At 42.5% G+C, this 24,060-nt stretch overlaps 1 protein-coding gene across 1 annotated transcript in view; it reads left to right on the forward strand.

The window, feature by feature from the left end:
• Positions 1 to 24,060, forward strand: part of LOC121284946 (low-density lipoprotein receptor-related protein 1-like) — a 1,922,347-nt gene that overhangs the window by 654,729 nt on the left and 1,243,558 nt on the right. The window contains exons 4-5 of the mRNA XM_041200912.1: positions 1,577 to 1,696; positions 4,024 to 4,152. Of these exons, the coding sequence (XP_041056846.1) occupies positions 1,577 to 1,696; positions 4,024 to 4,152 (249 nt within the window). The remainder of the gene's footprint in view (positions 1 to 1,576; positions 1,697 to 4,023; positions 4,153 to 24,060) is intronic.

Below are 24,060 nucleotides of genomic sequence, written 5' to 3' on the forward strand. Positions count from 1 at the left end.
CCTTGAACGGTTCAATCATAAACTGTAATAAAACCACCTGTAATTTGCATTTTCATTAAAATCATTTGATTAAACCAAAATTGTTCAATTTTGAATGAGAAGGGATTCTGAACAAATTACTTCTAATGTGATTTAAAATAAAATTAGTGAAGGTTCTGAGATAGATTTGCATGTTGTTTGATGCTTCTGTTCAACCTAATACTTTGTCCCACTCTTACCTTCAGGTTGTGTTGAAATCCTATTTGTGGAATGATTAAACACAAATTCATGGACAAGCAACAGATTCAATCTTCTCATAATACAACAGGCTAGAGATAATATTGTCAGTAATGGCATATGCCATGTGGCAACTCGAGGACCTTAGATTAAGCTCCTGAATATTTTATTGCTACAGCATTGTTTTCATAAACTATATGAGGAGTAGAAACTCAAATATCCAATTTATATTCTACAATCTCCTCTTTGAATCTCACTAAACTTCCTCCAAGAGGCCATAATTCCACAAAAAATCTGTGAACTAGATGAAAATGAATGTAAATATCCATTTGTCTTTTAGGCAATTACTGATCATCTGGACCATCCTGTTTTGCTTTCTGGAATCACAATAGCTATTGATTTAGTTACAATGCGAATGATTGCATAGATTTCTTGGAACTTTTGAAAATGGCTGTTTATTTGTGTTGCTTGCTGATATATGTGAACAGGAAGGATCTCCATTACTGATGATTTAGCTGAGAGCAACAAGATATGAAGCATTCAACAATGATACAGATTGACTCTGATATAAGTGTTCAGGTTGATTAGAAATCCAATAAGTCTTAGGGCAGAACCTTCTGTTTGGCATGCAGGGGCGATGCGTAAATTGAGACGGGGTAACGTCAGGCCTGCGTCCCGACATCACCCTACGTCATTTAGATTTTCAGGTCAGCAGGTGCGCAGCATTAAAAAATTAATTGAAGCCAATAACGGACCTGCCTGTTCAACCTGAAGGTTGGTGGGCAGGCCAGGAGCACTGGTGGGCTTCTAAAAAAGCATGAAACCTCATCCACAGGTGAGATGATGTTTCATGAGTGATTAAAAAAATCTCAGAATATTTCAAAATAAAAGTTATGGACATGTCCCAACTCATGTGACAATGTCACATGAGGGGACATAGCAGCAAAATTTTTCTCTCATCTTTATTTGAAGTTTCAAATCTGAGCTGATCTCCTTGAGGCAGCACTTTGCCTCAGGGAGATCTGTGCATTCTTTCGTGTGCATGCGCGAAAGAGTGCACTCCCAGCTCAGGGAATCCCCCTCCCCACCCCCCACCCCCTGCCTGCATAGGGAGCACATAGTGCTTCCTGGTGGACATCATGCTGGGAGGGCCTTAATTGGCCCACCCATGTAAAATGGTGGCGTGCCCCCAACTGGGCACGCCGATCAGGAACCCGCCTGCCTGTACTGCTCCCGCATATCCCCCCCCCGATGGGGGGGAAAATGTTGCCCTTAATTCTTTGTACCATTAAAACATACATATTTAAATCTTGTACATGAAATAGTTTACGAATGCAAACTTTAATCTGTTTTCTTTCAGAGTTTTCACCCACTTGTCACCAAACCGATTGTCAGTATCGATGTGCAGTCACAAGAAATGGTACAACTTGCTACTGCAGTGATGGTTTTAAAGTAGCACAGGATGGGAAAAGTTGTGAAGGTTTGTTCTCATATAAATGTTCTCGTATTGTGTAGAATTTATCATGTTGCAATAATTATTTTATTAAAGTTGCAAAAATCAACTGCTCAATTATAAAGCAATAGTAAAACAGAAGTATTGCAACATTGAACGCATATTTTAGCCAGAATAGATGCAGTTTGTACTGGGGAAACAATGTTTGCTCCTTCTTTGTATTTGTTTGGAGGCAAAAATAAATAGAAAGAACAACTGTCAATTTGAAAAACAAGCTTTTATTAGCTCATGTGAAGTTTCACTAAGCGTGGGTGCACAGGATGGATATATTACCAAATTAGGAATATGGGGTTTTAAAAGTCTAAAATACCCTTGGGAATGCTTTACTCAGTGTTAGTGCTGGCACAGTCAAAAATTGCATGCAAGTACATTTGTTAAAGTTTCAACTATAGTGTAGGGTCTAACAGATAATGGATAGGATTTGCAAAATTAGACCATGGGTTTGTACACCTAAATTACCAAAGGACTGATTCCCCAAGGTAGGCTTTTACTGGTAAAAGAAACACATCTTGCGACAAGTCTGCATTACTCTGTTTCATAAATTATAGTAACCTGGTCCCACAGTGGTTTTCCTGATCAGCAAGATTCAACTGAGATTGCATTCCTTATCCATATAAATCAGTGCATCAGTCAGAAGCAGCTCTAGGTTGCTTAGAAGATCCTTTTAATGGTCTTATATTGTTGGTTTGTTTATGGGAAAAACTTCAGCACGTTCTGTTAGCTAAGATTTCTCCTCCCTGTACATTCAGTCCTGGATACATTTTTGGACTCAATTGCTGAAACCCTCCTTATTGCAACAGATAGTTGTTTGCAGTGTTGACCTTTACTGAAACTGCTTTTGCTTAGTGCAGTCTAACAAGGTGAAAGGATAGGAACCCTTTTAGTGATTCCAATCACACTGGATGACTTCAATATGAAGGACAAGGCTGAGCAATTTCAAGTGCAAAAGACACCTTAATGGTTATATGTACTTTGAGCAGTGGCCAAATACCTTAGTCTACAGATCTAAGTATGTTCTTTGATGTCTTCCTTTCATCAGAGAGGGTGTAATGACGCCCTGTTACCTGCTGAAATCTAATCTTCAGACTACTGCAAAGATTGATATGCGCTTCCTATAGCTGTGAAGGAGACAATAGCATTAGTTTTTTTTATGTTACAGGTTCCTTCTAGGTGACCATGGGGAAAACTAGCTAAATCTGTCAGTCTGTTGTACACAACTGCATAAAGCAAGTGACAGATTTCATATTTGCCAGAACAACATCTTCATAAGTTTCTAAGTGGCAAGTACCTACTAGTGAGAATTTTTGGGAGTTCCACGTAGAAATTAATTATTGTACTATACTAAAATAAAAGCAGAATTCTGCAGATGCTGGAGATCTGAACTAAAAACAAAAAAGTGCTGGAAAAACTCAGCATGTCTGGCAACATCTGTGCAGAGAGAAACAGAGTTAATGTTTCAAGTCTAGTATGATTCTTCTTCAGAACTGAAAAGCAGCAGAAATATGATTGGTTTTATGCTGTTGGAAAAGGGGAGGGTCAGGTGGAGCAATAACACATTCTGCTATTTTGCTTTCAGACAGTGCTGACCTTTATACAGCTCCTAACACCTACCCTGGACGAATGCATTGTTCCTTTACTACTACCCTTCCCATTCTTTTGCTTGTTGTTGCATGACATCTTTATAATTTAATTTCCTCCACCCTCAAACCTATCCCTGACTTTCCTTATTTGCTCCACCTGATCTGCTGAGTGTTTCCAACACTTTTTGTTTGTACTGTACTGGACTATTTGTAGAGAATCCCTTCATTTTGCAAAGGTAGAATTTGGCATATATGAACAGTCAGAAACTAAATCTCATGCTCCTGCCATCCAAACAGGTAGTTCTTAAGCTTTTCTGGTTCCAGCTATTAGTATACAGTACTGCACTAGATATAAGTCAATAAATCCACAAATATAGAAAAGTACAGCATCCTCATGACGTTGGGATCATTACCCAGATAATTTCCTTTGGTTCAGTAACTCCACCTTGAAAACATATGATCTGGACCATTAGTTGTGCGTTTGCCTGAGGCAGTGCTGATTTCCAGCTTTCGGAATAGCAAAGTAGTTCTGTCAGTTTCTAATCAGCAAGTTTGTTGGTTTAATAAAGGCATTAAAAAACTCAAAAAGAGCCTTTGGATTTGGATGCAGATCTGGCATATCACATTGCTTATTCTGTATATGATTGCATGGTATGAAAATATGACATGCAGCATCAGTATAAATTGAAGCAACTTCTTACTTGCCTCTTTCAGATTTTGATGAATGCAGCGTTTATGGAACTTGTAGCCAAATATGCACAAATAACAATGGATCGTACATGTGTGGCTGTGTGGAAGGTTACTTGATGCAACCAGACAACAAAATTTGCAAGGCCAAAAATGGTAAGCGATGAGCACCTTTTTCAATACTTTTTAATTTCTTTTTAAAAATTGACAGATGTTGGGGAAATACAGTTCATTTGCAATCCTGCGTGGTCAGTGGTGAAACCACTGGTGAACAGAGCTCTGATCAGAGAATGGAATAACACCATATGCTCGATTCTTTGGCTTGCAACCCCTATGAATGCAACTCCTTGCCGGCAGCAAAGGATTTTATTTCTCAAAGGCACATAATGCTTGATCAATCTTACAGAATCTTCTGATGAAAGAAAAAGAAGAGGATATGGTTTATAAAGATTTTCATGAGCACTTCTTAAGGCACCAAATAAAAGACTTCTGACAAAGATGATGGCATTCAAAATGGATAGAAATATGGTTGGAGGCATAACATAATATTCTTTTGAATGGAAAGCAGTGATGGCTGGTGTTGCACAGGAGTCTGGGGCCAAGTTTATTTGCAGACTAGATAACTGAGGTTTGCTGATGATACCATGTGAAGTAATACAATCTGCAAATAGGAATAAGGAGAAAAATATACCTCAAATTGTAATATTTTAAATAGAGTAGAGGAACATCTATATGGGTCATCATAGGCCATAGTATGACAGCTATAAAAAATATAATGATTTTATACTCAGAGGCACAATATAAAAGGAAGGTAATGTTGAACTGGTACAAGATCTTAGGCCACTGGAATATTGTGTACAGTTTCGATCAGTCCATTACAGGAAGAATATAAAACTGATGTAAAAGATGCAATGTAGATTCATTTGGATGTTACCAGGGATGAGGAGGTCATGTTATCTCTTTTCATCAGAGTGAAGAAAATAACCTGATTAAATGTCTTATGAAAGATTATGAAGAGTCATAGTTGGTTTCATTGAGCAGTGAGATGTTAATGAGAATGCATAAATTTAGGGCCAACACAAGAAGAATTAAAGCGGTTAGAAAAATATCTTTACACGGAAGGTGGTTAGAATGTGAATTCTCTGACACAAACCATTACTGAAAATGATTTCTTAAATTATCTTTATAGCAATAATTAAATAAAACAGACTTTATTGAGCCAAATGACAGAATTCATTGATGTCAAATACTATAATTATGTGCCTCTATAATACTACAGATGAAGTCAGAAGTTGATGTGAAATGGAAAAACCTGAGGCAGAATTTTTCCCTCGTTGGGCAGGCGCGTACCCGACCTGAACGGGAGTAAAACAGTGTCTGATGACGTTGGGCAAGCATCCCGACATCATCACACACTCTTGAGATATTTCGCTCGATGGGCGCGCATGAGAGGCAGCAGTGCACCTGCCGACAATTAAGAGGCCTATTGAGGCCCTTAATCAGTTAATTAAATCAAATTTTCTGCTGCCCGCCCAACCATTCGGTTGCCAGGTGGTCGAATAGGCCAAGCAGCCTTTGCATTTTTAATGAAACATCATCCGCGGGTGGGATGAGGTTTCGAACAGTGATTTTTAAAAAAAAATGTTAAACTTTTTTAACAAGACCCTGCTCATGTGACAGAGGGGACATGTTTTCCTTATTTTTGAGTTCTTTAATTTTAATGTTGGAAATCCTCAGCCCCCTGAGGCATCTCTGTGCCTTCAGGGAGCTTTCACTGAGCGCACTCGCCGTGCACGCGCAAACTTCAGCGCTCTTGCTCCTGCCGCACCCACCCCAGCAGCACTGGGGTTATCAGCGAGCGTTTCAAGTTGGCTGACTGGTCAGCCAGAGTGAAATTGTGGTCGGGACCCGACCATGGACGGTGATCCATTGCGCGGCTGCTCCCGGGCCCACCTGCCCGCCACTCCCAGCCAATGGGGTAAAAATTCTGTTGCTGGAGTTTTCCCCCAATTGTACTTTTTAATGTTTTTTTTTATTGGCACAATTCCTCCAATATTGGTATAATCAGCACAGATCACAGAATTTTAATGCAAATGCAAATCGCATTTGTGCAATTTGAGAATCTGCAAACCTTTGTGCCAGTTTGAAAAACATTGCTGTAGAAGCAGGTCATGTCCACAAAAAAACTCTGCCATGGCCATGACTCTTTGTGAGTTACTCATCATTGGGCGTTCCTGCTAATTATGCTCATTCGCAGGCCTTTCAGGCTCCAATAATTAGCTTGGAACTTTGGGCATAACGACTCTATTAGGAACATTTTGAAATGTTTGAAAAGAATTCTATTATTCCATAATCTAACTAGGAAATAGTTCTGTATTTTTTAAAGTCATTTTCACTTTCACTAATTCAAATTTGGGGTTACTCATGGGCAGTAGATTGATACTGTGGTTTAAAATGTTTTTTTTTAAATGAATCCATTGTCAGCTGTATTCCCAAATTTTACCAAATATAGCAAGGAATATTTTTGCAAGCGGGTTTTTTAAAACAAACTGCATTTTGAAATGCTGCCCGATTGCAAAAAGTGACTTGAAACAGTGCATACCAATGAATTTGAGTCATTACCCGGGCGGGGGGGGAAATGGGTAATTTTCAAAACAGCTGTAATTTTGGGCACAATTTGCATTAGGATCGCCAATTGCACTCAAATCAGAATGCTCTACCACACCGTTTACCTTGGGCAGCACAAAATAAAACCTCTGGGAAGCCATATGTGTTTGGGGTGGGTGGCATTAGTGAATTGTGCATACTTAGCGCATCTCTTTACAGAGTTTTTTTTTTCCTGAAGCCTTTTTAAAGCACCTTTCTTCAAGTTTGTCATCTTCATCTAGGTTCTGATGGGTTGTGCAGAACTGTTTAATCTGTCTGAATCCCTGTCATAAAGTTGTGCCCATCTGATTTTGTCACAAACTCCATCGTAGATTACAGTGAAGACAACCATTCATTCACAATTGCAAAAATACAGCTGCGGAGATATGGCATATTCCTAGCCAGTTCTTGCAGAGTATTTTACGGTGAGTCAAGTGACTTCCTCTGATACAGGTTCTGTAATGTTAGAATCCCTGGATATTGAAGCCAGGGCAAGTAGTGGTAGATGAGAAGTAAATATCTATCATTTTCTCCAGCTCATGTGCTTCACCCAGTGCCACATGTTAAACTCACCATCTATATCCCTCAGAGGGTGTGGGGGTAAACTGGTGCGTGCTAAAATTACTGAGGCTGATGTGAGGTGGTGTGATGTGCTAATTTGTTCAGAGCGACTGGCTGTGTTGGCATTCTGTCTTCTCAGGCATATAAAAAAAACAGAAAAGGAAATTGTAAGAAAATGCCACCTCCAAGAAACAACTTCAAACAGAGCTACATAAAAGCTACTGTGTTCAATTTTTTGTTTAGTAAATGACACGAGGCTTTTATGTCTGCAGGTGAAAAGATAAGACATGACATGAGCAAGATGGTACTATTCCTGAGCTGGGGAGAAATTTTCAGCTTCATTCTACTTGACAAATGCTCTTGTGCCCAAGGATATCCATGGTAGTCAAGTGAACTCTTGGGACTAACCCCTCAGTGCTGTTCTGTGCTTTTTATTGTTTTAATTTTTTGTTCTGCAAACAGAAAAGCAGTCTAGATTTTAGACAGCACATTCAATTTCACACTGTTCTCCATGCTGCAGTCCAACTTGTCTGACAATAAGTGAATGTAAATCATGCAGGCAGGGTGTCTTACAAGGGCGTTCTGTGTCAATCCCCTTCATAATTTCTCACTGACTACAACTTCAGGTTTAGATAGTCGCTTATATTTCCACACTGCGGTATTGCCAGGCATGATCAGCATGTGTTCTTTTCCCTAGCTGAAAATGTACAGGATAAACCTATTTGAGTGTTTAGGATGGGTGGCATTAAGTGAGTTGCACCTACTTAGCACATGTCTTCACAGGCAGTTTTTTTTCTCTCTCTGGAGACTTTTCATGTAGCACCTTCCTTCAAGACAGACATCTTCATCCAAGTTCTGATGAGTTGCATACAACTGTCCAATCTGTCTGTAATCGACAGTTGCTGGCTGAATTAGCTGCTTTTGAGGCAAGTGTCAAACTGTCTCTTTCAGGATGTCTCCAGCTCTCACACTTCCTAGATTAGAAGCTCTGGTGTTCAGCATCAAAGCAGCTGAGCTCCAACAAAGGAACTTCCATTTTGCAGCAAAACTGAAGTGCTGATGCCAGGTCTGTTCCCCTGCGTGCAAATGCAACAGTTTAGATGGCTGATTAAATCACTTTATTGTTGCCCAATTGGTGCCAGTGGCACAATGATCAGTATACTTCTTCGGATATAGGAGCTCATAACATTTCGGGACAGGTGAGTGTTTTCCCAAAAAAACATTGTTGATCTATATTTAACCTCCAAGGGGTGAATTTTACTGGGGGGCAGGGGGATGGTGGGGGAAGTGGTAGGCATATCCCTCACTCTCCACAGTCAAAAAGCTGGTCGGCACCTCACTGAATTTAAAATGGGCTGCCCATCAGCAATAATATGATGGAGACAACCTTAACAAGTTAAGAATAGGACATGTGCCTTTCAGGCACAGGAATTCCCACCCTCAAGAGCTGACAGCCAATCTGATTGGCTAACAGCTGACTCATTCCGGCAGTGCCAGAACACAGTAGTGGTCACTGCTGGGAATACAAGGAGCCCCGAGAAGAAAGAAGGTGAATAATGGACTTCAAGGTAAGTCCCTCTCCCACCCCCCACAACCCCCCCACCCCAACCCACCCTCCTCACCGATGAGCACAGGGGACCAGCAAAGGAGGTTGAAAGTTGCGGACTGGTTACCTTCCTTCTGCCTCACCGCCCCACTGTGCCCCAGCCCCACCAACGTATTCTTGCTGTTGAGGCAGAATGAGCTCCTTAAGTGGCCTTTAATTGGCAATAGGACTAAGGGCCAGTGGGCTTACCCACCCCCACCCCCTGTATTATGGGAATAGCTCAGGGGTAGGTGGAAAAGCAGTGGGCTGGCCACCCGTTTATTTTACATGAGCCCCCGCTTTCAATTCCGCTGTTTGGAGGCCATAAAATCCATCCCCCCCAACCAAAACACTCATCATTATATTTCAAGTTGTAGCATTACTACATGAAAACTTAATACAGATATCATAACTGCAGATGCACACACATGAATTAATGTAAAGTTAAGTTATAAAACCGATGGATGTATACAATTAAAAGGGAATGAAGGGATAATTTTCCAGATTCATGCTGATGGACTAGACTTTCAATAGTCTCAGTGATCTCAGGATATAGATTATGTGGGAAATATAAGGGATATATGATAACTGGTTCTTTGTATTTACCAATATTCAACATCAATATATTAAAATGCCAGGTGATTTAGTATTGGCTATGTGATAGATGAATACTGCAGATTGATGTGATAATGTACTGCTGTAATCCACATTGTCAGTTCACAGGTGAGGAAAAGGGCAATCTGAATATTAATATAAGTTTATATATTCAATATTATTGCAATTTCTATCCCTTAATACCTCCAAATTCCACAGCAGGCAAGTTAAGCACTTAAGCTAAATATTTACAGCAATGAGAGCGTTCAGCCGTTGTGAAGTTATTTCAATTTCTTTAGAGTAAATGGTTTTAAATAGATTATTTTGCCCAGACTATGAAAAACTGGTTATTTCCAACATAACAAACTCTTTATTAGTCTGTTTAAATCGAATGTCAAGTAGCCTTGACAGTCTGAGCAAAAGTAATGAACAGTTAGTTAATTCAAAAATTAATTGTAAAGATTGTCCTCATGCTTCAGGCTTGATTATTAAACATCAGACACAGCCTTAGGAAGCAGTACTTCAGTCATGAAACATCATAGGAGTTCATTTTACTGTGGCAGTCAAACCTGCAACCAAGGGCCATGAGAGCGATAATTCAAACTGCACTACACAAAGTGACCACAGCTCTCAATTTCTATGCCACAGGCTCAGTCCATGGAATCATGGGAGACTTATGCCAGATCCACTAACTTTATGTGCATACGTTTTTAACGCAAAGTCACGGATGCTCTCTGTGCCATAGCAGGACAATTTATACAATTTGACAGTTCTTCTGCATAAATGACTGACCATTGCAATTTCCAGAATTACAGGATTCCCCGAGGTTGTCAGGCCTATTGATTGCCACTGTGTATCATGGTATGGCCTAAATCTGAATCCCATGATTATTTAAACCACAAAGGCATCTTTCTCTAACTATGTGGCTCATTTGCAATGACAGGCATAGCTTCTTGCATGTGAATTCATGATACCCTGGGAACTTTTATGATGCATTTATACTCATCAGTCCAGCATTACAACACTATTTTAACAGCAAAGGCTACGACTAGGTTAGCTGCTGGATAACCAGGGATATCTCTTCATATAATTATCACTAATGCTGAGGAACGTGACAAGAGAAATCAAGGATAAAAACTGAGCAAATCATTTGAAGCCTGAAAGGAAATTTCCAGTGTCTGGATCAGTCTTAAAGTGCCATGGAGCATAAACAGGGCACCACTTCATAAATTGTGATAGCATGTTGTGGATTTCACAATTATTCAGCTTTGGACTGACAGTAGATATCTCAGAGACTGCCAGAAGCCTGAAGGTAATGCTGCTGATGATTTGTACCTGGCCCACGGAAGAACAGGAAGCTTGTGCTGTGATGATGTTTGCTTGACAGCTGAGAGACAGATTAATTTGGCATATCTTCACAGATGATTAGAGCAGGACTATTTGGATGTCTCAGCTCATTAAAAATCTGCTCCTCTCACCAACTGTCTAAAATCCCTGTGAAATCCTTGCTCCTCTGAGCCAGCCACCGCATGCTAATTCTGAACTTCAATCAACGCATTACCTGTTCTCAATTGACATGCAGGAGAACCAAGCACCATCCACTTTTACATCAAATATTCCACTGATTATTGTTACGACTATTTATAAAAAGATCATTTACTTTTGTCGCTGTGCACATTCCGTGGGACCGTGCACGTTTTTTGCACCATGTTCTAACATTTCTCTCATATGCCATTTGGGGGCATTGGGCTAGAGATGTAACTAACTGCTACAAAAGAGCATGTACCTCTTGCAATGGATCCTTCTCATAGGGTCCTGATGATTATGACTCAGTTTGATAGTTTGGCATGGGCTGTTTGTCATCTTGGTCCTGCACAGATGAAAGCTTCTCAGGGGGCTCATGGAGCGGACCTCTGTGTTTCTGCCATTTAATCATGCAGCTTTTACGGCACATGTACAGGCTTCCCTACTTGGTACAAGGAACAAGATTCTGATTAGAAGTGTTTTTTTGAGCAATGGACCTCATGGAATAGGAACAATCCTTCAATTTTGAGGACAGACTCAACCAAATATCCATTAGTCCTTCAGAGATGTTGCCAATTATACTTCATTATCTGGTTGACAATGAGATCTCCAGAAGGCCCTCGAAGACCTGCAGTCTCTCATTCAATATAATCTTAATGAGTTGAATGACTTGCTTGGATCTTTTATGTAATTGTCACTTTCTCCAAATTCGTAGAAATTTGCAGCACAGAAGGAGGCCATTTGGTCCATCATTTCCATGCTAGCTCTTTGAAAGAGCTATCCAATTAATCTAACACCACTCCTTTTACACCATTGCTTTCCTATTTGATCCTTTTAGTATATATCCATTTCCCCTTTGAAATTACTGCTTTCACCACCCTCTCAAGTAATGCATTCCAGATCCTAACAACTCTGCATAAAAAAAAATTCTCTTCTTTTCATGCCAGGATTTTTTGCTAATTATTTTAAATCTGTGTCCTTTGGTTATCAAACCAACTGCCAGTGGGGACAGTTTTTTCCTGTCTACTCTGTGAAAACTTCTCATAATTTTGAACACCTCCATTAAATCTCTACTTAACTGCCCATGCTCTAAGTGGAACAATCTCAATTTCTCTAGACTCTCCGTATATTGAAGGCCCTAATATCCATGATATCATCCTGATAAATCTTCTCTGAACCCTCTCTAAGGCCTTACATTCTTGCTAAAGTGTGGTGTCCAGAATTGGAAATTATATGCTGATGCAAAGAATATAAAGGCAATGAGGTTATGCTAGAACTGTGCAGAACATTAATTAGATTGCAGCTAGGCTGCTGTGTACAGTCCTGGTCACTAGAATGCAGAAAGGATGTGGTCACACCAGAAAGAGCACAGAGGATATGTACAAGGATTTAGCCAGGACTGTAGAATTTAGCCAAGAGGAAAGAATGGGGTTGCTTTCTTTGGACAGATGAGACTGAGGGAGAATTCAATTGAGTTGCATGAAATTGCAGGAGGCCTAATTTAGAGTGGATTGTAAAGTCCTATTTCCCTGAGCTGGCATGGCAATACCAGGGGACATAGATCTACAGTAAGCGGTAGAAGGATTAGAGGGGAATTGAGAAAATCGTTTACCCAGAGAGTGGTGTGGGCCTGGAGCACATTGCTCAGAATGTTGGTAGAGGCAAGAGAGACTCATCATGTTTAAAAAATACTTGGATATGCCTTGAGGTATTGTAGTCTACAAGGCTATGGAACAATGTGATTTCGCTGATAGCTGTTTTTCAGCTGGCACAGGCACAATGGGCTGAATGGTCACCCTCTGTGCTGTAAATTTCCGTGATACCAGCATTCTACACTATCTGTACCTCTAAGTGTCCTAAGCTATTATGTGTGAAAAAGAGAGGGTGAATTACATTTCTTCCCAGCTGGGTGAGAGGGAATTGCAAAATGTTGCTCCTCAGCGGTGCCTTTCACTGTCTCCTAGCTTGCAGCCCCTGCAGCAAAAGAAACATACTGTTTACTGTGATCTGCTCAAGCCGCATTCTATCATAATTAACTGTGTTATGGATTTCTTATGAGGAAAACAGTAGCTGTTGAAGAGATTGAAAAAAGCAATAGAAACCGTATATGTTCCACTTAACCCACTAAAGAATTCTACTTTTCCATTCCTGTCTACTCGTCCAATTTAGAAGCCAGTTATGGCCATTCCTAATCTTCATATTGTATCAAATTCTAGATGTTTACATGTCTTTTTCTGCAGCCTGTATCCTGCCATTGTGAGCCATATTCTGCAGGGAAAATGCACAATCTTAAATGACTGCTGCTCTCTCCAGACCCTGCAATCACAATCAGTTAGGTCTCATGGTGGATGCCAATTCAATGAATTCTTTCAAGTGAAAGTTACACATTTCGAGCCAGGGTAGTGATCAGCTTTTATAAAACTAAAAGGGATTTACTTCATTGAATTACCATGGAAAGAGTCATTTCCTGGACTAATTTTGATTGCCTCGAAGGGCTGCCGAGGAAATTCCCAGTGTGTTTCTCCCCCCAGAAATTGGTTCTTATCTGTCCTTTGACCTTTCCAGACAGACTACGGGTGGAATTTTCCCATCCTGTCCATGGTGCCGGATGGCAGTGGAGAATCCAACGGCAGGCAAAAAGTTGGAAACCCGCTGGCGTAAAAATAGTTTGTGATTCTCCCAATGGCAGGTTAATGGCAGATTGGGTATCCCGCTGACTAGTGGCATGAATTTTATTTGCATTCATTAACATCTCATGAATGCTCATTAAATTAGCTTCTTGCCACAACCACGTGCCGCCTTGCAATCTTGCCTCACTCCACCAGGAAATCACATCAGTCTGAATCTTGTTTGAAAAGGGGTGGCATGTACACGTCAGACCTCACTTCGTTTGCGACTTTGAGGCGAGTGCAACACAAGTAGCTGACCTTCCAAAAGCTCTGCACCGGTCTCATTGCAATACCAGTGGAATGCTGCACTGCTGGGGCTAGAGGTTTGCTCTCCTCCCAGTGCTTGCCTCCATGGTCACAAGGACACCACTGTGCAGCAGTACTCAGACAGGGCTCAACTTTCAGATACAGACCAATATTGCGACCAGGGGAAGGGTTTGAGTGGCCTGCTCCTGGGGGGTGCCACCATTAACCAGAAGGACAGCACTGTGCAGTGGTACTCAGATGGCTAGAAGTCAGAAACCAGCATATGGACCAGAGAAAGGGTTTGGTTGGGAGGAGGAATATGGTGAGGGCAGGTAATCACATAGGGGGCAATGGCGAAGGATGGGAAGCGAAGGCAGCTTGAGGAGTGGGAATCTGGAGCCCAATAAGGGTAAGAAAGCTGTTAGCAAACAAGGGTGTGAAAGAGAAACCACATGTATGAGTAGGAGGGGATGAAAACAGACTCTGCAACAGGAAAGTGAGGGTTATTGTTAGTGTGCCACAAGAGGGAAGAGTCGCACACAGACGAGTAAGGGTGGGGCAGGGGTAGGTTTGGGAAGGGAGACATTGCAGTCTTCAGTCTTCAGGACAATGGGCAATGATGTGGAAGTCAAAGTCCCTGGTTTTGGTCTTGCAGGCATGAGTCAGAGAGTGCAAACGCCCCTGGGGCTTTGTGGAAAGTAGTCAGAGAGCAACGACACTCCTGGGGCTTTGTGAACCTCACAGTCAACAGTCAGACAGTGGAGACAGCCATGGGCTGCAGGGGACATGCTGCAGGAGTAATCATTGGGAGCTCCAGAGAAGGACAATGTCTGTGTGCTCAGTAGGAATAATATACAGCTTGGTGTGCAGCTTTGGCTCACAGGCACTATCCATAGCCTTGCTTCTCTCTGTATTGGGCTGCAGATGGTATAGCCATGGTAATGGGATGCATCTGCAATCTGTATTTGGAGAAAATATAATAAAGTTGGGGCAGGGGTCGGAGGTGGGGGGGATTATGTGAAGCTTCCCTCGGATGGGGGTGGGGGCAGCGGCATTGGTAGGTGACCATGCACACAGCCTCTCGATGGGGAAGGCAGAGGTCCACATGGGTCATGGGCACTTCAGTAGTGATGAGCTCAGGTGGAAGGGTAGGAAGGTCCACCACAACAACTATGAGATCTGGTATTGTTGGGGGAGGCTGGACAATAATAAGAGGGAGCTCTACCTTCATGTCGTGAGGCTCCAGGTAAATATCAGGTACATGGACAGTCAGAGAGGGAGCATCAAAGCCCGTTTTGAAATTGTGGAACAGAACCACTATCTTGCTGCACTGGAGTTATTGTGCAGTTTTAATTGGAAACTGAAAGCACTTCTGAACGGTCTGAGGTGGTGTTGGAGGAGCAGATTGCAGCACTAAGGGGTCCTTTCTGGGCATCTTCTAACTTGTTGGTCCTGCAAGGATGGCCTGGAGTCTTATTCCGCAGAAAGGAAGAAGTCTTCCTAGCGCAGAGACCCATTGGAAGTGCATGCATTTTCCAGTGCTGAAAGAGGGATACTCATAACCCAATGGTTTCTCATCAAATTCACTGCATATCAGAATTAAGACATCTGAATGTATAATTTCGGATTGCAGGCACTCAGGGAGGAGGAACATGTGCAGCATATATGCATTCCGTTAATGGAGGCCAGTCAGGTGCTCTCCAGGTTTGGCATTCCTAATGGACCAAAGGGCATCCTGTCATTACTCAGAAGCAAAGTATTGTTAATTGGAATGCCACATCCAAGATTGGAGCACTGAGCCAGGTTAGGGACCGCTTATCATTCAAACATAAGAACATAAGAAATAGGAGCAGGAGTAGGCCATTTGGTCCCTCAAGCCTGCCCTGTATTCAATGAGATCATGGTTGATCTGCCCCAGGCCTCGACTCCTCTTCCCTCATGGCCCTCAACTCTCCAATATTTCAAAAATCTAGCTACCTCCACTTTAAATGCTTTCAGTGGCCTAGCCTCCACAACTCTATGGGGTAGAGAATTCCAGACATTCACTATCCTCTAAGAGAAGAAATTCCTTTGTATCTCAGTTTTAAATTAGTGTCCCCTTTTTCTATAACTATGTCCTCTCGTTTGAGATTCCCCCAATAGTGGAAACATCTCAACACTTACCCTGTCAAGCCCCCTCATAACAATGAGGGATTGAGAATTAACGTTTCTGGAATGACATCTTGATGACGTCAATGTGGGTGGTAGCACCTCAAAGACAAGGCAGCATCAGTGACAATGCAAGTAGGGCTGAAACCAATGTAGACCATTACAAAACCTAAAGGTCGCAGATTGTGAACTTCACTACATAGAACCATTCCTCATTAATGTCTGCAATGTTGCATTTCAGAGACAAGGTCAAAGAAGAAATGGATGCAGGGTTCACTCTGCTATTCTGAGGGTCCTAATGCAATGGAGGAGGTGAGGGAGGGAGAGGGAGCACAGAGTGCAGCTCTACTAGGAGGCCCTGCCTGATGTCCAGGGTCAAAGGGAACCAGAGCAGGAACAGGAGGGTCAAGAGGAGAGACCCAGACTACGGAGCCAATTTGCCAGACCAAGGTTATACCGAAAAAGATTCTTCTATTTACAAATGAGTGAGAAACAATGCCAGGCTCATCTGCACGTGTCCCAAAAGACAGGTCTTCTTTGTGAAGACCTGATGCCCTGTGGAGTTGGAGGGTATCCCCTGCCAGTGGCTTTAAAGTTGACCACCGCACTCAATTTCTTGCCTGTGGCATCTCTCAGTTTGCAATACATAGATGCATATAAGAGGTCGTAGGCACCCTCTACAGGAAGGCACATCAATATATGAAGTTTGCGCTGGACGAAGATAGTCAGGCTGTGAGATTCACCAGCTTTGTTGCCATCTTGGGCTTCCCAAGAGTTCAGGGTGCAAATGCCTGCACCCATGTGACTTTAAGGGCTCCATGGCAGCAACCCCTAATGTTTATAAACCGCAAAGGCTATCATTTCATCAATGTTCAACTGGTGTGGCATCATCAGAAGCAGATAATGCACATTTGTGCCAGGTACTCTGGGAGTTGCCATGACTTGTACACTCTGGGCAACATTATCCCCCCCACCTCCCCGTCGGGGAGGGAAGTGTGGGAGCGGGCGTGGGTGGGCGGGCTTCCAATCGGCATCCCCAGTCGGGGGTGCGCTGTCATTTTACGTGTGCGGGCCAAGTAAGGCCCACCCAGCGTGATGTCCGCTAGGAAGTGCTATGCGCTCCCTGTGCGGGCGGGGGAGGGGGATTCCCTCAGCCAGGAGTGCACTCTTTCACGCATGCGCACGGAAGAGCGCACAGATCTCTCTGAGGCAAAGTGCTGTCTCAGGGAGATCGGCTCACATTTTAAAATTTAAATAAGGCTGAGAAAAAAAATTCCCTGCCATGTCCCCTCGTGTGACACTGTCACATGAGCTGGGACATGTCCATAACTTTTATTTTAAAATATTGTGAGATTTTTAAATCCTCATGAAACCTCACCCCGTCCATGGATGAGGTATCATACCTTTTCAGAAGCCTTGCCAGGGCTTCCAGCCTGCCCGCCAAACTTAAGACGGGCAGGTCCATTAATGACTTCAACTACTTTGTTAATGTCCTTAATAGGCTGTTGACAGGTCAGCAGGTGTTCAGCCGACCCGGGTACACGTCTACCGAACTGAAAGCATAAATGACGCGCCGTGACATTGGGATGCATACCCGATGTCACCCCGTGTTATTTTACGCGTCGGCGAGTGGGCCCTGCCCCCACTCGCTGACCGGAAGATACAGTCCCCTGAGTCACTCCCAGGTGCCTGAGATTTTTGAAGGGCCTGAACGCCTACAGGGATGGTTGCTTGGTGTTAAGGGGTACCCTCTGAAATGCTGGCTGATGACACCACTGCATTGCCCATAGAGTCATTCAGAAGAGAGGTCACAGCTCCCTGAAAGAACAGGCCATAGGGATTCTGAAGATGCAACTCAGATGCTTGGACCACTCAGATGATGCACTACTGTACACTCCTGATAGGGTTTCATGCATCATCATGATGTGTGTTGTGCCCTTCACAATCTGGCAATGCAAAGAGGTGATCCCTTGCCAGAGGGCAAAATGGCAGAGGATGAGGGCTCATTGGAGGATGAAGATCCGGAGCCCCAAGAACCTCCAGAGTGTGCTGAGGGTTAGTATGAACGGAACAGTGTCATAAAGGAAGCAAGACATGGCAGACGTGCCCGTGACACTTTATTTGCTGACAGGTTCCAGGATGAGTAAAGTTAAGGCGGGGGGGATGGCCCTATTTCTCCCAGCCCTCAATGCCAGTCCCTTTCATCTGGGGGGATGTCCAATTATTTGCATCGAAAATGAGTCCAGCATTCACATTTGCACCTTCTGGTATCATGATGTGAAACGCCATAATCTCAACATTGATCTGTGGTGCCCTGTGAATGCTCTCACTCTGGGAAGTGAGAGTCCACAACGAGGAAGAGTGATGCAAGAAATGACTTGAAGCACTTTCCGCCACATAATGGTGAAACATAGCGGCCAGTGGGATGAGGACACGACTAGGGATCTCCTCCTCCCATCCATGTCTTGTCTTTGCCACTACCACTGCGGAGGCACTATTGCCATAGTAACTCAAGACTGATGTGATGCCCAGACACAATGGTCTTCTGTGAGGAAGAAGGGTTAGAAATGCATACATCACATGCTTCTAATAAGGATTTAAACAGGCATGTGTTCCCATTGTTCTGGGCAGCAGGGTTGTCGCTGCTGAATCCACCCACCACCGCACTTAGTCTTAAAAATGGAAAATACTGCCCTTTATGGTTTCCAGTAGGATGGGGTGTGAAGTGTATCTAATGTGCTACACTTGGTATCACCAATGGTGCAGGGCAAGATGGATAGACCAGAGGGTCTTTTTCTGTTCATCATTGTTTATATAAATGGATGGTGGTAATAGTAAGCTTAAGGGATAAGAGTTCAATGTGTTTTGAAACAGTTAACATAATAAAAAAAAATAAAAAAAAAAGAAACAGTTAACATGAGTGTTGCCAGATGATCATGCTTCTTGAACATGATAGAGAGGATTACCCAAAAGTGCAATGCTTGACTACTGTTCTAAGGGAGATTCCCACATGCCTCTCTGTAATTCCATTATCTGTCCATTAATTCAGCTGAAAACACAGTTACCTTTGCTGGCCTTTGTTAATCTTAACCTTTGTTAATCTTCTTCTTACACTGAGAGTTCCTTGGACACCCCCAGTCACAGCCTCAGTGATATGCTTCCAAGAGGCCCAAGGTGTTGTATATGAATCTCTGTTTCCTAACTTTTGAGCAAAGGCATGGCTCCATTCTCAAACTTGCACCAGCAGCACTTCCATATCGCATTTCAGTTTCTCTTCTACTGGCTCATTCCATTGTATGCATGGAGCTCTTCAATTAGGGAAGTTGGCCCTTGCCCTGCCTTTTCCTGAATGATACTGTTTTCTCTGAAATATCTGACTCACTGCCTTTGTCTTTGTCCTATCAACATCATTTAAATTACCTGACCCTGATGATGCAGCCTCTTCTGATTTTGACAAACATAAGTTCCATTCCAACACATGTAAGCGTACAAATAGAGATCCCGAGAATTGCCAGGCTCTTGCAAGCTCCTCTCGCCTTTGTTTAGTTTAACAGAACTTTTTCTTTTACAGAAAATTATCCTGAGCTATGCAATGCAAAATACTTATGTGTCTTTAAATAAAAGTAATATACAACGTAACAGTTTTACACAAGTCATAAGATTATATTGGAATCATTCATATATCGTTCTCTACACGTTGATTCCTATTTCACAAAGTCGAATGACAGCTATGCTTAAAAGTAAGAAAATGTTCCCTTTAAGTGAAAATAAACTTATAAATGCGCAAAGTCTTTGTAATTTTAAAATGTTGTTTTATGTGAAATCACGTGGTTCCAACAAATATCAAGTGTACATACTTGTCATATATACAAAATATGATCTCAGAAATTGGCCACCAGCCGTGGAGCAGATTGTAATAAGCCAAGTCTTAGCTAGGTTATGGAACAGTGGAAACTCAACAGCAGAAGGTGATTATGTCCTTGATAATCTCTGCAGTGATATGGAAGTTTCTGAAGCTTGGCAAAAACCTGCTTACGTTTATCTATTTGATGATTGACAAATTCTATTCCAGTCTGAAATTTATTTAGTTCCTAGATACCAAAAAAGCATTAATAAATTCTTAGATTGAGACATGTCCATTTCATTAGCCACGATATCATAAGTATAAAGTGGCAATATCAGCAGATGGCATTTTTAAAACTCATTACTAAGTAATACATTTTTTCATTAACATCATAGAATCTGAAATTGATTGCTTTATGGAAATCAACTTAGCAATGGTGAAGTCAGAGGTCATTTTGAAAGGCAATGAAGGTGAAAGGGATGGGCATTTTTTGTCAAGATTAAAGAACACAGTTCCCAGCTAATGAATAGTTTTCTGTATGTTTAACATTAACCTTACCATTAATTGTAGAGAATACAGTGGTTTAGTAAAACTGAGCTAACATTTACAAATATTTGGATTTTAGTGAAACTTTAACCTGGGTATATACTGAGCCCTAAACCATAACTTCAAAGATTAAGTGAAAATTCTCCATCTTCAACAGTGAGTATTCCATATTGCTCCAGCCTGAATTAAGTCTTGAAGATAGGATGGGATCTGTGAGGTTTGAAAGTGAGCCACCTATTGCAGAGTAGACAACCTCTGTTCTGTTTATGGTGCCGCATTGTTGATATTGCTGATCTGGTTAGTGCCGAGTTCCAAAAGGATGATAGGGACTTGATGATAGTGCCTTTGAAGGTCAGGGAGAGATAATTAGGCTCTTCTTATTGGAGATAGTCATTGTCTGGAATGCACAAAGCATGAATGTTACTATTTGAAAGCTTGTTTAAAAAGTGATGGGTGGGTGGCTGAGGTGGTAGCTTGGGTGAGGTGATCAGTGGCTGAAGTGAGTCGGGCCGGTGAGGTGGTAGATTGGTGAAGCGGTTGTCGGGTCTGGGGGGTTAGTTGGGTGGTCAGGTGTAGGGGGTAGTTGGGTTGTGAGGGGAGTAGTCGGGTGGGGAGGATGGGGTTAGGGAGGATGGGGTTTGATTGCCGGGGGGTCAGTTGTGCAGTTACCCAGATGCTAGACCAGGTTTTAACCTGCCTAGCATTTCCTGTATAATAATTCAGGTTAGAAAGTGCTGCGGAACTGTCCGAAGTCTCCGACTCTAGCTCAGAGTTGGAGGCATTCGCGGAGGGCCCCAGGGAGCAGTGGAATTTCTCATTAGAGGTTGAAACTTCCTGGACAATTGCTACATAGGTCCGCATGTCAGTACTTCCACAGAGTCCTGACATGCATCTTCAGTCATATGTCCAGTCTGCGATGATCCGGAGACTGGAAGATTTGTGTCAGCATCAGCATCTAATGACAGAGCAAAGGTCATAGATGAAGCTGCTGATGATAGTTGGATGGTTCTAGTGTAACCTGTACTGAGAGGTCGTGAGGATGTCATTCATGAGCAGATATCACTTGATGGCAATATTGAAGACTCCTCTCAATGTTTTGTTGAGAATTGGAGATGATGCTGCTAGAGAATCTGCACTTCCACAATCATCTCATCCAGCATCATAACACTTTAGCAGCCATCAAAAAGCTGTTTATTTTTAAAAAATCATTCAGGAGACATAAGTGTCTCTGGCAGGATCTGCATTTGTTGCCCATTATTAATTGCCCTTGAGCAGCGGCTGGTTGTAAGCAGCCTTCTCGAACCACTGTAGTCCACGTGGTGTAGGTACATCCACAATGCTCTTAGGAAGCGAGTTCCAGGATTTGGACCCAGCTAAGTGAAGGACATAGTTCCAAGTGAGGGTAGCATGAGGTTTGAAAGGGAGCTTAGAGATGTTGGTGTTCCCATGTACCTGCTGCCCTTTTTCTTCAAGGTGGTAAAAGTCACAGGTTTGAAAGGTGCTGTCAAGGGAGTCCTAGAAAGTTGCTGTAAAGCATCTGGTAGATGCAACACACTACTGCCACCATATGTCACTGGTAGAGCTAGTGAATGTTTAAGGTAGTTGTTAAGGTGCAGATCAAGCATGTTCCTATGTCCTGGATAGTGTTGAGCTTCTTAAATACATAAGAATATAAGAAACAGGAGCAGGTGTAGACCATACGGCCTGATGAAACTGCTACGTCAATCAATAGATGATGGCTGAACTTCAGCTGTGCTCACACAGGCAAGTGAAAGGTTTTGCATAACGTTCCTGACTTGAGCCTGTAGATGATATGCAGGATTTGAAGAGTCAGCAGGTGAGTCAATCACTGCAGAATTCCCAGCCTCTGGCCTTCTCTTTTAGCCACAGTGTTTATATAGCTGCTCCAGTTCAGCTTCTGGTTATCTGTTGTCACACCTCAGGCAGAAAGAACAATATTCAAAGTCACAATTTAGCTGCAGGTGTCACATAATTTAATCCATCATGTTGGCTAACTTCTGACCATGTGCTATGTAAACTTGGTTGACCTTCATCAGTATGTAACATGAGTACATTACAACCCAAGTATCTAAATGCCTTTGGTTATCATTATGACATCCCTCCTTGAGCAAATTGAAAGCATGTCATCTTTTGTTTGCGTTTCGTTTCTTCTTTATCTGAACTTGTCATTATTCTACATGACAACTTTCCAAACAATGATGTGAACTCTCAAAATCTAACAAAAACATTTAAGTCACTCCTTCGCAACATTCCAAATGTGAGTATGGTATTTACATGTCAGTCACATTTTCCTTCATCGCTTTCTGCTTGGGGTATGTAGCATAGACGCCATCCCTTCCTAAAACATACTGCAATAAATTTTGCAAACAAACTTAACAAATCACTGTTTTCCTAACTCACTGAGTAAATGAATTTCTTCAATTAGAAATGTCAGGTAAATTCAGTGTATCACAGTCCAATATAGCTTCAGTGTTTTGTTCAGTATTTCACTTTCTGGAACTGCTATTGCTCTGTTACTTGCATAAACTGAACTTTATAACTGAACGTTGAATGTGGCATCCCTTGTAATAATTATCGGTGTGTAATTCAGTGCTCCTCAGTTATCCACTCCAATTGCTTTCTCATGGCCAGAATTTTTCCCTTGTTGGGCGGGCTCCGCGGGAGTGGGCAGGGGCGGTTGGGAAGCTGACCACCACCCGCGATCAGCTTCGCACTGCGATTTCACACGGGCGAGCCAATTAAGGCCCGCCCTACATGGATCGTGAGCGGCAGCGGGTGATGGAAGGAGAGTGGGCCTGGCACGCAGTTCGCGAATGCACATGAAAGAACACTTCAATCTCCGTGAGTCACGGAGCTGCCTCAGAGAGACTGAAATGCTTTTTTAAAAAATTAATAAAGACGGTAAAAATTTTTCAAAAACATGTCCCCGCTTTGTCACATGAGATGGGACATGTTTTTAATTCCAAAATAAAGTTTTTATTTCATGTTTATTTGCTTTAGGAAACCTCACCCTGCTCGTGGATGAGATTTCCTAAAAAAATGTAAGGCTTGGCTTGGCCTTTTCGCCTGCCTGCCAACCGTAACGTTGGATGGGCAGCATAAATTTGACTTTAATGAGCTTGTTAGTGACCTTAATAGGCCTTTCAATTATCGGTGGGTGCGCTGCCTACTCCGGCGCTTGCCCGCCGAACGAAATATCGTGCGAGTGCGCAATGATGTCGGGACGCATGCCCAAAGTCATCGTGCGTCATATTACGATCGGACATGTCGGGTGCGTGCCTGTATGCCAAACGTAAAATTCTGCCCCATGTATTTGCAAGCTTCCCTAATAGAAACTTAAGAATCACAAGAACAGCATTCCATGTACAGCCTCTTGTTTTGAACATAATCACAGCACATGAAACTTCACATTTAGGCACATACTTTGTCTCAAAATTTGCTGATTTTTAAATTTAAAATCACCTCACAAATTATTGCTCCAAACTGATTTCCAATTTCACGTTCTGGTGCTACATCACACAAAATCCTCGTATCACTTTGGTGGTTCCCTCTCGCTTTATGGTCTACCTGCTGACAGGGTTAGGATGTGGCATCCGCCCCCCCCCCCCCCCCCCCCACCCCCCACCACCCCCCCACCCACCTCCCCCCCCACCCCCCCCCCCACCCCCCAACCACCCCAG

The sequence above is a fragment of the Carcharodon carcharias genome, chromosome 12 (genome assembly GCF_017639515.1).
Source record: "Carcharodon carcharias isolate sCarCar2 chromosome 12, sCarCar2.pri, whole genome shotgun sequence".
Classification (NCBI taxonomy): Eukaryota; Metazoa; Chordata; class Chondrichthyes; order Lamniformes; family Lamnidae; genus Carcharodon; species Carcharodon carcharias.